Genomic DNA, 16,620 nt, shown 5'->3' with positions numbered 1-16,620 from the left:
CTGTGCCATAGTTTCCAAACTATGTATAAAAGCAGTGCAACATAGAGCACATTGTAGTAGTCAAGTCTGGATGTTGCCAGTATATGCACCACTGTTTTAAGATGCTTTATCTCCAGAATGGATGTAGCTGCTGTATCAGTTGAAGCTGATAAAAAGCACTCCTGGCCACTATCTCAACCTGGTAAAGTGTGCTGTCGAGTCAGTTTCAACTCTTGGTGATCACAGAGCCTTGTGGTTGTCTTTGATACTAGGGAGAGGTTTGGGTCCAGAAGTACTCCCTGACTACATACCTGTCCTTTCAAGGCAAGTGTAACCTCATCCAGAACAGGCAGATCTAAACTACTTCCTGAGTTCTGACCTCCCAGTGCTCCCACACTAAGCACCTCCATCTTGCTTGGATAGTGGCAGAGGCGTAACTATAGGGGGGGCAGGGGGGGCACGTGCCCCGGGCGCCATCTTTTCTGGTCACATGGGGGGCGCCGCCATGACCAAATTTTTTCTAAAATTTTTTAAATTTTTTGTTAATACAAATGTTTCCTGCTCAGTGCAGCAGCGCTGCAGCAGTCAAGGGAGCGCGTCGGTACTCCCTTCCCCACGAGCGGTCCCTTCTGCACCGCCTGCGCCCCCCCCCATTGCTTTGCTGGTGCCTGGCGGCCAGTCAGTGGCCTGGCTTGGCGGCGTCGGCGGGCGCTTGTGAGGAAAAACCTAAGTATAATGTAGTATGTTGGGGGGGCGGCGGTGGGGGCGCGGTGGGGGGGCGCCATTTCAGTGCTTGCCCCGGGCGCCGTTTTCCCTAGTTACGCCTCTGGATAGTGTATAGTATTGTATAGTGTAATTCTCTACCTATTTACTCAAAGTATGTCCCACTGTAAATTGATCTTACTCTCAAGAAAGTGTGAATAGGATTGCCGCATTGGTGGTGCTAAAAGCATTTCACATACTGCGGATGGCTTCACATGTCACACTGAACCTGAAGCTTGATAGAGTGGCCAAGGTCCAGAAATGTGCGTGCGCCCTACTTCCAGTGTTGTGAAGGCTGTGCTGAAATTGGGTGTGTAGTATGAACCCTCATCCCATCGTGCTTGTGTTATGGAACCTGGTATCTGTCCCTCACTTCAATGCCGAGACTGGTGGGTTCATAGGACATGCCTAATCTCAACAAAGTCTCCCTGACATCAGAAGGAGGGTGTGTGCATGTTCTCGGGGTTCCAGTCACGTTGCTGAACTTTCAGTTTGGTGTGACTTGTGAAGCCGGCCACAGTCACAGTAATCCTTACAACATCCCTGTGAGATGGAGCAATCTTACTATCACCATCAGACAGAAGGGGCTGAGAGGCTAACCTAAGGCACTCAGTGAGGTGAGATTAAATCTGAAGCCTGCATCTTTCACCCACAAACAATTCACTCAAGAACACATTTTACTTTCCCTACTTGCCCCCCCCCCGCCCCGATGCATGTTTCTTTTTCATCAGTGAGCTACAGGTGTGTATCAAAGACCAGAAATCCTGATTAGGCCATAAGCAGAGAAGAAAAATCAAAACAAAACATACTTCCACACAGTGATTCTCTATGTAGCTGGCTTACATGAACATTATCAGGTGATCTATATACACATGTGAAACAAGCCTATGTTATCTGAGCAGCAACAACATGTAAGGATACAATATAATACTTACATGGGAGTGCTTTAAATCATGCTTCTTATGGAATTACTTGACATTCTTGGGGAGATGATAATATATATTGAATTTGATGGCCTGCCATATCTAGTTGCTTCTTTTTGCTTCCTTTTCTTTTTATAGGAAAAGACATATTTTAGTTTTGGAAAGGTTCTCTTCAGTAACACTACCATTCGCCTAACATGTAAGTACAATCATGTAGTTTACGTATAGCATGGTGGCTGGTCTTCTCTAATAGTTTTAAGTCAGCACGTTCTCTGTTTAGGACTATGACATAATTTAAGCTGTAATCTTGTGCACAATGACCTGAGAGTGAGACCCACTGAACTCCTGTGAGATTTACTTGTGAGTAAACATGCATAGGATTGTACTATATTTATTTTATTTATTTATTATTAGAACTTTTATACCGCCCTTCCAAAAGGCTCAGGGCAGTTTACATTAAAACACCATTAAAATCAGTTAATAATTAAAACAAAAATTATAAAGCAAAAACAATGATTAACAATTAAAAACATCATGAAACAACAATTAAATAATCAGAACAATTTAAAAACAAGTTTTAAAAAGCTGAGAAAGCCTGGTTGAAGAGATGTGTTTTAAGTAGGGATGTGCACGAAGTTCTTTCGGCACTGGCGGGGGTAGTCCTTTAAGGGCGGGGGAGGGTGCACTTACCCCTCCCGCCGCATATCCCCTGCCGGCACTCCGTCACTGTTAAGCCCCTTGGGGCGGCAGCGTTCCTCCCTGCCGCCCCATTTCTGTCATCGGCCGGAAGTAGCAAGTGCGTGTGCGCCCGTTGCGTGTGTGCACGTGCCCACCTGCCGTGCGGGTACGCGCGCACGATGGGCGCACGCGTGCTTGCTTCTTCCGGCCACTTCTGGCCAATGACAGAAACGGGGTGGCAGGGAGGAACGCTGCCGCCCCGAGGGGCTTAACAGTGACGGAGCGCCGGCGGGGGATATGCAGCGGGAAGGGTCAGTGCACCCTCCCCCGCCCTTAAAGGACTACCCCCGCCGGTGCTGAAGCACCGAAACGGCCCCTGGAGCTGAAACGTTTCGGAGGCCTCCGTAATGGCCTCCAAAACGTTTCGGGCACAAGCCTACTCTTAAGTCCCCTTGTTTTCAGTGGGATGTGCACCATGAGCCTAAAAATGTTTACTCAGAAGTAAGATTTCAATTTCAGTGGGGTTTACGCCAATGTAAATATGCATAGGATTGCATGACTAAGTGGATTGTCAGGACTCGGTGGATTGGTTCCCTGATTTTTATGGAATGGACTTCTGTTTTGCTTGCTTTCGTTCTGTAATGGCTAGATTGGAGTGCTATTGCTTTTTATGAATACTTACATCGAAGGTTCTTCTGACTATAGTTTTATTTTGCATTCTGAGTCCCTAAGTGGTATCCAGAATTAGTCCCAAGGGTAGGCAATGTATTGCCTAAGGACCACATCTTGCTTAACAAGGCACACCTTCCCATGGATTGAGTAATTAAATTTTCCCACAACAGGTGTGGAGGTAAATATCTTTTGGCTTTTTATTGTGGGTTCTCCTACTTCATATTTCTTTCAATATGCATTCATTCTTTATTTTGAGTAAGTGGTTATTTGTAAAAAAAGAAATGCCTTACATGTCTGTGACAAATCATTTCTAACAGTATTGCAACTTGTTAAAAAAAAAAAGTCTCCCCCCAATGAGTGAGCATGTATGCATAGCAATGCACTATCAGCTTATTTACATTCTTTTGTGCTCACTTTAATTGCTTGATGCAAAGAGCACCGAGAGAAATCCCCTCCCCACCCATGAGCGAGCTCTTGCCCATCCTTTTCAGGCAGCCTTTGCTGCCTGAAAGGATCTATTAATAGAGAAAGGATCTATTAATAGATCTATTAATCTAAGAATAGATGCTTTCAGGCAGCAAGCTCTGCCTGAAATGACAGGGAAGGGCTCGCTCAGGCTCTTTGGAGCTCGAGGCCACGCCCCCTTTGCGCATGATCACAGGGAGGGGATTTCTCTTGGGGCTCAGGCACGCCCCGTGTGCATGATGTCACATGCACGGGACATCATCAGAGGGGCTGCTGGGCTGGGCTGGACCCAGGCCTGCCTTCCCTTATGCATGATGTCTTGTTTTTTTTAATGTTCTCTGGTTATTGTAAGCACTATAAGACAATAATAATAATACCTTTTATTCTTACAATCAGATTCAGCATCCCATAACATTTCTCAATCTATTATAGAAGATTACAAAACTAACACAAATTGAAAGTACCCACCAGGGCAAGATCCCTTCAATAAAGGGTGTTCCCAAAAATACAAAAAACAATCTGTTACAAGATTTACATAAAGATTTACCAAAAAACCCCCAAAAAACTCCTCCCTCTCTGGAAGGAGAGAAAGGGGAATAGATGCTTTCAGGCAGCAAACGCTGCCTGAAAAGGATGGGCACTTGCTTGGGGCTCTTAGTAACCCAGGCGTGGGGGGGGGGGGGGTTCGGGGCTCTTCTGGAGCCTGAGCCACTCCCCCCTGGGGGCTTCAGCAGCCCCTACCATTGGCGGCCCAGGTTCTTTGAACCCATTTGCACAATGGTGGCTACACCCCTGAGGGAAGGGGAGTAGAGGGAAAAGGGAGATGTGTGAGATTGATTAGAAAAAGCCAGTGTGAAGTGATGAGTTTTTAATTAGGTGTTTATTTAGAGCAGGGCTTGCTTGACAAATCCCAGGTGCAAGGGAGCCATGGCACCTATGAAATTACCTCTGGCATCTAGACTAGGATATTCAGGGATGGAGTAATTTAATAAACTCTAATGGTGGAAATATTTTCTTCTTCTTTTCATCTTATTTTGATGGACGAGCATTCCAAAGTGTAATTTCTTGAATTCAGAAAGCTAAAATAGTTTGATTATTCCAGTTTGATTATTAGTTTGATTATTCCAAAATCTATTCTGTGCTTCTTAGATGATAGCAGCATGTCACTCTTGAGCATCTTCTAATTTTGTCCTGCAGCATTATTTTGAAGATACAGAGGAGAGTGCTTTGTGCACCTATTTTTCTTAAAAGGTTTCTTTGATAATTTCAGCTTTCCCCCCCTCATATTCTTGTTATCAATTATTGGTTTGCAGTAGGTACATTATCCTTGACTATTGTGAGCTTAATGAATTGCTATTCAGAATATTATAGCAGTAATCATATGAAGAGGAGAAGGTATTTCTTGCATTTCTTACATACTGTTTTTCTCTTTTTAGTTAAAGATGAGACAAAAGCATGCGATTCTTCTCAGGGTTTCAATATCAGCTGGTACTTGAGATACTGTAACTGCTACAATGAGGTCTTCAGCTTTGGGGTAAGAGTTGGTATTAACAACTACTTCAGTCATACAATCTGCTATTCATCTGGTTACCTGCAACTAGGGGTGTGTGCAGACCATTTTTGCGCAGTTTGGTCAAAATTTGAAACAAATTCGGACAGAACTGCTGTCTGCGAACTGGTTCGGTGAAACCAGTCCCGTCCGTTTGATTGAACCGATTCAATGGTTCGAGCAGCTATTGTAAAGTTAGGATAAAGATATTGTAAAGTTAGGAATAGGATAAATCTTAGGTCAGCTGAAGTGAGGGCAGGCAGGTGGTGCTGTGGGCAACGATGAGAGGCACCTTTAGAAGGAGAAGTAAAGGAGAAGGTGCTGCACGTACTGCAATGGTGTTTCCCCTAGCAGTGCGCGGTAGCATGGAGTCTTGGCTCCTAGCTGGGCCCTCACTCAATTGCCCTCTGCGTATGCACGGTGGATGAGGTTTCTTTTTGTCAAATAATAGAAGTTTCTGGCTTTTACCCATTTTTTAATAACACCATAATGTATAGTTTGGTCCTAAGTGTAAAGTTGGGATGGCTTGAAGAAACAGAAGGTAAACTAAAAATAATACATTGTTTCTATTCACTAATTTATATTTTCTAGTTTCTGTGATTCCCTTTATCCCAAAATAAGGTTCTTTCCCCACACAAGGTTTGTTCTACTTCTGTTCACCATCCCTCCTCCCAGTTCTGAGACCACCAGTCAACAACTAAATGAAATAAATAGTTAAAATGATAATAAAACAAGTCTTAAATCGGGGTGGGCAAACTTGGCCCTCCAGCTGATGTTGAACTACAATTCCCATAATCTCCAGTCACAGTGATGGGAGTTGTAGTTCAACAGCTGGAGGGCCGAGTTTGTCCACCCCTGTCTTAAAATCTCACTCCTCCAACATTTTTTAAAGAAAGGTGTACTTGGAAATAACCTGTTGTAAACATGTGGAGGCCAATTTGGCTGGGCCACAGCAGGTGGAGATGGTGATTGTTTGCCATGCTTGCTGCTTCTCCTGCTTACAGCAGTCAGTTCCAGTGGTTTCTGTGAGAGGCCCTATCCCAGTTGGTGAAGTAGCAACAAGTGGAAATGGTGACAATTCACCATGTTCCTTTCTATGGAGTTGCAAATGTGACTGCCTCTTTCTTTTGCAGAGGCAAGGGACCAGTAAGCTTTTAATGCTAGATGACAGAAATCATGAGCCATATGTGCAACTACTGTGGCTCTGCTATGAAAACTGTGGAAGTGGTGCTTTGTATCTTCCACTTATATGTGTGTGAGTGAATGAGAGTGAGAAAGGAAATTCTTGTCTCCCTTCATAATGTTCTTCAAAGGCTTTACTTGAAAGTTCATTTAGGTGAGTTAGGATTTTGGTGGAAAAATGCAGTCATCTGGATAACATTTTTAAAAGGGTAGAAAATTAAAGAAAAAATTACCTGGGAGAGTGCCTTCTTCTGCATGATCCCCACCTCACATTAAGATTACTGACAGAGGTCCGTCTCTGAATGCTGCCAGCTCGTCCGGCAGTGACTTGGGAATTGATCTTTTCTGTAGTTGCTCCTGGGCTATGGAATGTGCTCCCTATAGACATTTGTGGTTTAATGGCTTTAACAGCCTTTAAAAAAGCTCTTAAGACACATTTTTTTAGCCAGGCTTTTCAGAGAAAAGTATTCTCTGAATATTTTAAATTGTTTTAAGTTTGTTTTATTTTGTTTTTGTTGTATTTGTTTTTATGAACTGCCTAGAGCCTTTGGAGTCAGGCAGTATATAAATTACTACTCCTACTACTACTATAATATATACCACTCGTCAACCAAAGTTCTCAAAGTGGTTTACATAGAAAAATAAATAATACATCAAGGTGATGGTCCCCTGTCCCCAAAGGGCTCACAGTCTAAATTAACAATATTATTATTATTAATAATAATAATAATAATAATAATAATAATAATAATAATAAACAGATAAACAAAAGTTTGAATGTTTTAGAAGAAGAAAAATCCTGTACATGTTCTAAATTATCTCATATGTAATCTTCTATTACTTGCAGATGTTTTAGTTGTTTAGACTGAGTCACAGCACAATCCTATGCATGTTTACTTGGAAGTAAGTCCCACTGTATTCAGTACGGCTTACTCAGTAATAAATGTGTTTAGGATTGTAGCTTTAGTTATCATTTAGCATGTGTTTACTTAATTGTGCAACAAAAGGAGCAGTGTTGGTGTTGGTAACCTTTTGGAAATGAGGAAGTAAACTGGGCAAACCAAAGATTTTAAATCTTTGCATCATTCTTCTCCTTTCAGTGCATGTTTTCAATGCACTGAAGTTCAAATCCCCATTCAGTCATGATACTAGCTGGGTGATTCTGGGCTAGTCACTTCTTTCTCAGCCTAGCCTACTTCACAGGGCTGTTGTGACAGAGAAACTTAAGTATGTAGTACACTGCTCTGGGCTCCTTGGAGGAAGAGCAGGATATAAATGTAATAATAATAATAATAATAATAATAATAATAATAATAATAATGTTTTCACCTAATATTGGCGAGGAACTCAAAGAGGGAATGGCCGAGTCCTTCCAAGTTCCTGTGTCTCTAGCAATTTAATTGCCACCATTGCACTCTCTGTTCCCAGTAGTGGTGTGATGGCCATCCTTTCTTCATTCTCTCGATGCTGTATTGTGTAGGGCATTTATTTTTCTTTGTGCTTGGCTAAAAATGTTATATTGGCTCTTAAAATAATAGGTGCTGGCAATACAAAATACTGTTCCTGCCTATTCTTTGCAATATATCATGGGGAGAGTTTTCTACTTAAGGAAAAAATTGACTTGTAGACAGCTAATATATACTATTTAAAAATATAAAGATATTCTATGTATTATGCTGTTTAATATTTCTTTTTGGTTTTCTAGCTGCTTATAGAGCAAGCCTTTTATTTCCATTGTTCCATCAAATAGACCAAGCCATGTTGTATGTCTTGACAGGATAAAGATGCAGATCGATATTTTCGGGGTCCTTATAAAGAACGTCCAAGTTGGTCAGGATCCTATGCCATGTCTTCGCTTGTCTTTCCCAACTGTTCTGAACTCTTCAGTTCACAGGTACTATATGGGCACAGAATAGAGCCTGTGACAGGACAGAATGGAGCAGGAAGGAGCTAACCAGATGGGGCAAAGCCTTTTGGGGGAGGGGGAACAGTGTGTCTTTGCTTACACTCCCTATTCCAGCTTGAGCCACTCAGAGCTGACTGTACCATTAAGCAGGCCGCTTCAGACAGCAGATTGTGGACTAGTTCTTGGATCTGGCAAAGCAGCCCAACCAGAACCCCCTGTATGAATGGCCTGTAGAGGAAGGAAGGCAAAATGGCACCACGCTGCTTTTCTTCTTCCCTTCCCAATAGAAAAGGGTGAAAACCGGGTGGCCGGGTGGGGAGGAATGTGAAAGGAGTAGGAAATTGGGAGAGTTACTTCAGTAGAAAGAAAGGGAATGGGGATGGGAGGGAAGGACTCAATTTGTTGCTCTGCTTTTTAATTTTTTATTCTCTAGAATAAATTAAAAACATAAGAAAAACTTAAAACAAATTTATTTCGACATAGACACGTCAGGCTCAGTGTTCCTCAGGTGTAGGATCTGTAGGGCCTGTTTGGCTATTACATTTTGAGGGTGAGAACAGGACTCATCTGCTTCTTTTGATTGTGTGTGTATTTCAAATGCATATTTTATGTTTGATTGAGTTTGTGCACTCAATCAAAGTGGCATGAAGCTGAAGGGGGAGCAAAAGCTTCTGTCTTTATGGGTCTCCTATAGTACAACCTTAACAGAGCAGATGGAATTTCTCAGCTCCTTTTAGTCACCTTCCAAGGGCCAAACTACACAGTAAGTTAAACATGTGTTTTTTTTTATATGTATAAACATGTAAGCCGCCTTCAAACTCTTTGAGTGAAAGACGGGAGATATATGTGTTGCTTGGCCCTGCATATTTGTTTTAAAGTAATCAGCAACTGTTGGGGGTGGAGGTAGGAATCTGAATTGGGAGGAGCTTTAACCCGTTGTGCCTGCCATGATTCCAGTCTGGATTACCTGCCCCAGCTGCTATTTACACTTAAAACACACACATCTATCTATCCTATCTATCAGTCATATTTGTCATATTTATATACCACCTGATATGTGTATCTCTAGGCAGTGCTCACAACAAATATAAAACCATTAAAACAAGTAAAACAATTCCACAGGATAAAAAAGTTAAAGCAATTTCATGAGATAAAAACTTAAAATGCATGAAAAACCAAATCATATGTTTAACATAATGTGTAATTTGACCTTGCTCTCCAGCCAAGGGAATTCCCCTCCAGATTTGCCAGAAATCAGAATCTTCCCCACTGGCCCACAAGTAAAAGGTACTATGGTTCTGGAAGAGCTTTTCATGTAACTAGCAAGGTTATTGCAAATTACTTCCTGGGTCCTGTCTCATCTTCATGTCTATACCTGCCTTCTGACCTGCTATCAAGCCCTCTCTACATCAGTACACCCTCTATTATCACTATATATGTTATACAGTGTAGTTACGCATAGCAATAGCAATAGCAATAGCAATAGCACTTACATTTATATACCGCTCTATAGCCAGAGCTCTCTAAGCGGTTTACAATGATTTAGCATATTGCCCCCAACATTCTGGGTACTCATTTTACCGACCTCGGAAGGATGGAAGGCTGAGTCAACCTTGAGCCCCTGGTCAGGATCGAACTTGTAACCTTCTGGTTACAGGGCGGCAGTTTTACCACTGCGCCACCAGGGGCTCTTATCATTTTTATATCAGCATATCATTTTTCATAACTCTAGACCTGTCTAGCAACATTGCATGTGTCAACACTGCCTTGCTTTCAGCTAGAGCCCAAATTCTCATAACTGCCCTCGACCTGCTGAAGTTCATTCTGCCTGTAACCCACTGTTTTCCCCTACACTTTGCAGAAAGTTTTGGGGCATGTTCTGTTTGGGGTTTTGGAGATGGCTGACTTTTGGGGATGGCTGATTTCTTGTGCTAGGTATTCCCAAGCTAGGTATTCCCAAGCCAAGAAACACAGGAGCTGGTTGTTGCCCCTGGCCGTGACCAGAGGTGCACCTAGGTAATTTTGGAGCCTGAACCTAAAGGCCTTTGGAGGCCCCCCAATGCATCATCCCCCTACACACACACACACACACACACACACACACACACACACACACACACACACACACACACAGTATTTTTAATATGTGGGTTCTTGAGCAACTGAACTCACAAGTATATAAGAATCTAAACCAGGTATGTTTATGCAAATATGCATTTGCAGAAACATTTCAACATGCTATTTAATGTATTCCCATCCCACATATTTCTTTCCCCACCCTCCACCCGCTCTGTCTCTAAAGCACCTGGCACAGATCATAATCACACTCAGCTGCCCAGTGCAGTGTGGGCCAGCTGCATTCAGGACAGATTGGGGGGGGGCCCAGGGTATGTGGAGGCCCTGGACTTTGGTCCTGAAATCCAGGGGTAAGAGTGCCACTGGCCGTGACTGTTTTCCTTCAGTAGCTTGGGTGTGGAGAATCTGGCTAACTTTGGCTCAAGAAGATGCCAGGGGGTGGGGGTGGGGCATCAGAATAAGATATGGGGCCAGGAAGGAACTGCTCTCATTGGGAGTTGAGATGCTGTCCCAGATACCTCTGTGATTAGGAAATGAAAGGGATGCTTGTCAGGCAAGGAACAGTGGCATTCCTTGCAGTCTAGTGTGGGGAGGTGTAGACTGAACCCCCATAAACCCAGGGTACTGGCTGGTTTGGGGAATCCTTGTTCTAGGGTGCACCCTCAGTTCTGAACACATGACCTGAACGTGCCCAGCACTCTCCTGTGACTGTGCATTACAGGGAAAGAACAGTGCAGGCACTCTCTGAGTTACAAACACCCATACCTACAAACAAAGCTCCCTAACTTATTACATTAAGAAAGTCCCCAACTTACAAATGCCATCCCACACATACAAATAAATAATCACTCTTGCAAACTATATGCATTTTGAGTTATGATCATCTGACTTAACAAACCAAATTTTAGAACATGATCCTTTCATAAGTTGGGGATTTCCTTATTGGGAAAGCTCCCACCCCTCCACCCCCTTACTGGTGTTATTGAGGAAGCACTGATAAGCTTTCAGTGAATACCAGGGTTCACTGGAAGTCCAGTTTGAAATCCACTGATCTGTAAAATGAAAACTTACTGTATAGCACAACTCTTCCATTTATTTATCTAAATGTTTATCAATGGTTTAAGGAGGCATGATCTTGAGGAAGTGAATATACCTGCTTGGAGGCCATGGTTCAAATGTTCCTTTTATTCCTAATTTATTTGTAGTGAGTGCTTATTGGGATGTAGAACTGCTCTCCTAATACAACATGCCAACTCTACAATCAAAATCTTGCTTATCCAGAACTCTTGCTTATCTGACCTTGGTCCCCTGCCCACAGCCATATCATTGTAACACTACATAAATAACATTTTTGTTTGTCCAAACTTCTTATTTTTGTATGCCTCCTGGGCCACTCAAGTGAATGATGTAAAATGTAATATATAATATGTATGTGCCATGTTTATATGTATGCCACCTAATGGCGCAGCGGGAAAGTAACATGCCTAGGGAGCAAGAGGTTGCTGGTTCAAATCCCCACTGGTATGTTTCCCAGACTATGTTTCCCAGACTATGGGAAACACCTATATCGGGGTAGCAGCGATATAGGAAGATGCTGAAAGGCATTATCTCATACTGCATGGGAGATGGCAATGGTGAACCCCTCCTGTATTCTTCCAAAGAAAACCACATGGCTCTGTGGTCACGAGGAGTCGACACTGATTCAATGGCACAACTTTACAACTATGTTTATATGTATAAATAATTTCTTACTTTATTATTAGATTTTCTACAAAGAATTTGTCATTCCAGAAGTCCTCCTAGACAAGCCATCAGAGGTATTTTTAAAGTTTATTATAATATGTGAATTTTCATTTGGAAAACAACAACAACTCTGGAGTTTTGCTTAAACCTGCTTTTGTTTCTTAGAACTCAAGGCATGGGAGAGAGAATGGAACAAACCATACTGCTGCAGTGGAACATCCTGTAAGTATAAGAGAGGTGGTATGTATCAAATACAGGGAGGGCAACTTCTGTTCTTGATTTAGTTTGGCCACTCCTTCCTTCTGCTGGTTGAAGTGGTATGCCCCTGCTGCCTTCTGTGTTTAACTCTCTCCCATTAAAATCAGTAAGAGTTCAGCTTTGACTTTATAGTACCCATGTTAGATTAGCACAGCCTAAGATCTTTCACATGATTGGCGGCCACTGCGAAGGGCTGCAGGGAAGACAGGAGCTTGTCTGCCTTCCCTGGAAGATGAGCAGTGGCCGACCTCCGCTCTGCCACGCCATGTGCCCACATGAGCGGCAGTGCAACGACCTCAGGAGCTGGGAGTGGGAGGACTTCCCCCTTCCCACATCCCAGAGTGCCCCATGCTTTATGAGCCTGGGGGTTGCTCTCCTTAGAGCAGCCGCCACATTCGGCATGGCCGCTCTTTTCCTCCGGCTTGCTCCCAGAAATGGTGGTGGGCCCAGTGGAAGCCTCTTAACCTGGCGGCGATCACCCAGACAGTTGCCTGCTGATCGCTTAACCCTGGCTAAATGCTAGGTTCAAAAGTGGGGCTAATTGCAGGGGCAGTGCTGGGCTCAGGCTCAGTCCCAGCATTTCACACATGCAGCCTATCCCAGGCTGGGCTGCACTTGTGAACAGCCTCACTGTATATTGTTCTGAAGTTCAGTTTGTGTTACTTTCCTTTTCCTTGATTATGAATGCGACGAATATTGATATACCGCTTTTCAACAGACATTCCCAGAGTGGTTTACATAGATATAACCAACCAATCAATCAATCGGCTCCCTATCTCCAAAGGGCTCACAATTTAAAAATGAAACACAAGATAGACACCAGCAACAGCCACTAGAGAGATGCTGTGTTGGAGCTGAATAGGGCCAGTTGCTCTCCCCCTGCTCAGTAAAGAGAATGAGCACTTTAAAAAGGTGCCTCTTTGCTCAGCATGACTTGCTATGTGTGGTGCTTCATACTCATGCAGATTTGTTTTTTCCCCAGGAACCGAATGCTGTGATGAAAACCTGGCAAGATGGGCCTTATATCTTTATTGTACAGATTGGAGTTTCTTCCATGAAGGATAATAATTTGAAAGTTAAAAGGATGACAAGTGATGGCTTGTCAAAAGTTACAGTTTCCTCTAATTCACGGGAAACTCTCTTTATCAGTAAGCCATGCATAGTCATTCATTTATTTTGGAATTTTGTTGTGAATGCTTAGGTACCAGGGACTAATCAGATGATACTTGATCTTCAGGGTTGTATCTGTGGTAGGTCTGGGAGTGGGCCTTGGACTCAGGTTAGTTAGTGGGTTAGTTCAGATGTCATATGGGGCCTTGGTGAAATTTAGCAAAGGTTTTCTAAATCGACCCAGAATGGCACTGTGGACAATCAGCTATCTGGGTCTGTTTCTTGTAACCATGGGTTGTAAGTGTTCTGCCCCCATCTTCCCCTCCCAGGAAGGGCCCATATATAGTGCCAAGCTGAGTTACTGTGCCCCGCTCCTGGCAAGCCTTCATCCTGTCAACCACTTCCCAACCATTGGTCCCGATTACAAAGGGGGCAGGCGCTCCTGGAATGAGCTCCATCAACTCTTTCCACCTGCTTTTGGAGTTCTTTGGACCTTTTGGGTCCCCTCAGAAGGCAAAGAGCTGTTAAAGCATGAATCCTCCTATCCACCCCTTGCTGCATTCTTACACCAAGCACCATTCACCATTTCCTACTCACGCCAACACTATTATTTATTTATTTATTTATTTATTTATTTATTATTATTTATTTGATTTATATACCACCCTTCCAAAATGGCTCAGTGCGGTTTACAGTTAAAACAAGCCACTAAAACAATAAAAAGCTAAAACAAATTAAAAACAATATAACAACAATTAACAATTTTAAAACATTTTAAAACAGCAATTAAACAGTTACAGTAATTAAAAGCCCCAAAATCGGGTTAAAGTTTAAAAACCCTGGAAAGCCAGGCCAAACAAATAGGTTTTAAGGGCTCTCCTGAAGGCTAATAAAGAGTTCAAATTACGGATTTCCGCAGGGAGCGCATTCCACAGCCCCGGAGCAGCCACAGAGAAGGCCCGCCTCCGAGTCGCCACCAGACGAGCTGGTGGTAACTGGAGACGAACCTCCTCAGATGACCTTAATGTGCGGTGGGGATCACACAGAAGAAGGCGCTCTCTAAGGTAACTCGGGCCTAAGCTGTTCAGGGCTTTAAAGGTAATCACCAGCACTTTGTATTTTGCCCGGAAACATATCGGCAGCCAGTGCAATTGTTTCAAAATAAGCGCAATATGGTCTCTCCGGGTTGCCCCAGCGACCAATCTGGCTGCCGCATTCTGAACTAATTGAAGTTTCCGAACTACATACAAAGGCAGTCCCACGTAGAGTGCATTGCAATAGTCAGAAAGCGCATTGCACTAGCAGAAAGGTATGCTAATGCCTATTAGGAAAGCTGAGAGACACTGAAAAGAGCCAGCATTAGTGCAGAGAAAGTGAAAGGCGTTGAGATTTTAGGAAAGGCCTAACCTGAAGCATTAGAGCTATAGGAGGGTAAGGGGAGGTAAAGTTTACCGAGCGGAGCTTTATGGTGGCCCATGAACATGCAGAACTAGAGATGGCTTCATGCTGGCACCAGTGACAGATGCTTGAAGCCTAGAGTGGCTGTGTTTCACAGTTCCTCTGGGCATGTCTGTCAGTGGCAGCATCCTGACATAACATGGAACTAAGGTTAGGCTTAACCTAGGTATGGGAGCCAACACACACACACACAGCCACCTTGAGTTGTTGTTTTTTCTGTGCAAACAGCTTTGAGAACTTCTGTTGAAAAGTGGTATGTAAATATTTGTCATTGTACATAAGAACACAAGAACAGCCCTGCAGGATCAGGCCCAAGACCCATCTAGTCCAGCATCCTGTTTCACACAGTGGCCCACCAGATGCTACTCAAAGCCTACAGGCAGGAGTTGAGGGCATGCCCCCTCTCCTGCTGTTAATCCCCTGCAACTGGTATTCAGAGGCATCCTGCCTCTGAGGCTGGAGGTGGCCTATAGCCCTCCGACTAGTAACTGTTGATAGACCTCTCCTCCATGAAGTTATCCAAACCCCTCTTAAAGCCATCCAAACTAGTAGCCAACACCACATCTTGTCAGAAAATTCCACAATTTGATTATGTGTTGTGTGAAAAAGTACTTCAATTTGTTGGACCTAAATTTCTTGGCAACCAATTTCAAGGGATGACCTCTGGTTCTAGTGTTATGTGTGTGAGAGAAAATGTTCTCTCTATCCACTCTCTCTACACCATACATGATTTTATAGACCTCTATCATGTCTCCCCGCAGTCATCTTTTTTCTAAACTAAAAAGCCCCAGGTGTTATAGTCTTGCCTCATAAGGAAGGTGCTCTAGGCCCCTGATCATCTTGGTTGCCCTCTTGTGCACCTTTTCTAGTTCTACAATGTTCTTTTTTAGATGTGGTGACCAGAATTGTATGGAGTAGTCCAAGTGTGGCTTCACAATAGTTTTGTATAAGGGCATTAGAATATTAGCTGTTTTATTTTCAACCCCCTTCTGAATGATCCCTAGCATGGAATTGGCCTTTTTCACAGCTGTCGCACATTGAGTCAACGCTTTCAACGAGCTAACCACCACAACCCCAAGATCCCTCTCCTGATCAGTCACTGACAGTTCAGATCCCATCAGTGTATACTTGAAGTTGTGCATCACTTTACACTTGATTACATTGAACCACATTTTCCATTTTGTCGTCCACTCCCCCAGTTTGGAGAGATCCTTTTGGAGCTCCTTACAATCTGTTTTGGATTTTACTACCATAAATAGTTTGGTATCATCTGCAAATTTGGCCACCTCGCTGCTTACCCCAACTTCTAGATCATTTATGAATAAATTAAAAAGCACCGATCCCTGTATAGATCCCTGGGGGACCCCTGTAGTAGCAGTACTATAGGGATTGTCAAGCACTTGTATATCACAGTATGTGGCTAGTGGGAAAGAACCTGTGGAGGGGTCTTAAAAAGTGTACCATAAGAAATATGAATAGCTAGATCAATTGTGTAGAACTGACTAAAGGAAGGTGTCTGTTCATGCAGGTTTACAAGAAAGTGGAAACATTTTGCTGAGAATGAGGTGCATTTCCATGACCAAGGTTAAAAAACAAAGGCATTTGATTTGACTTCTGATTGTGTTATGGGTTTTCCTGATTCCCTGCTCTCTTCTTTGGTTGTGTTTTGACAGTGGACGTGGAAGTGAAGGGCCCATATGATTACCTCTCTCTTGCAGATTACCCCCTTATGAATGTAAGTTCATGTGATTCTTTGCTACACAATACCTATAACTGATAAGCATATAACTTATATTTATAGTTTATTGGTAGCAAATGGCTTTTTCAGAAGTCTAAATCCCTGCTAACTGGGCATACCC

At 43.1% G+C, this 16,620-nt stretch overlaps 1 protein-coding gene across 4 annotated transcripts in view; it reads left to right on the top strand.

The window, feature by feature from the left end:
• The window catches only part of TMEM87A (transmembrane protein 87A), a 44,684-nt gene that overhangs the window by 2,631 nt on the left and 25,433 nt on the right, over nucleotides 1–16,620 (top strand). For all 4 annotated transcript variants that reach the window (XM_053271127.1, XM_053271947.1, XM_053269428.1 and 1 more), the window contains exons 2-8: nucleotides 1,803–1,863; nucleotides 4,916–5,013; nucleotides 7,988–8,104; nucleotides 11,956–12,009; nucleotides 12,101–12,157; nucleotides 13,176–13,341; nucleotides 16,435–16,496. In XM_053271127.1, coding sequence (XP_053127102.1) covers nucleotides 1,803–1,863; nucleotides 4,916–5,013; nucleotides 7,988–8,104; nucleotides 11,956–12,009; nucleotides 12,101–12,157; nucleotides 13,176–13,341; nucleotides 16,435–16,496 — 615 coding nt within the window. The remainder of the gene's footprint in view (nucleotides 1–1,802; nucleotides 1,864–4,915; nucleotides 5,014–7,987; nucleotides 8,105–11,955; nucleotides 12,010–12,100; nucleotides 12,158–13,175; nucleotides 13,342–16,434; nucleotides 16,497–16,620) is intronic.

Source organism: Hemicordylus capensis, chromosome 1, assembly GCF_027244095.1.
Source record: "Hemicordylus capensis ecotype Gifberg chromosome 1, rHemCap1.1.pri, whole genome shotgun sequence".
Classification (NCBI taxonomy): Eukaryota; Metazoa; Chordata; class Lepidosauria; order Squamata; family Cordylidae; genus Hemicordylus; species Hemicordylus capensis.
This window is presented reverse-complemented; position numbering and strand designations above follow the sequence as displayed.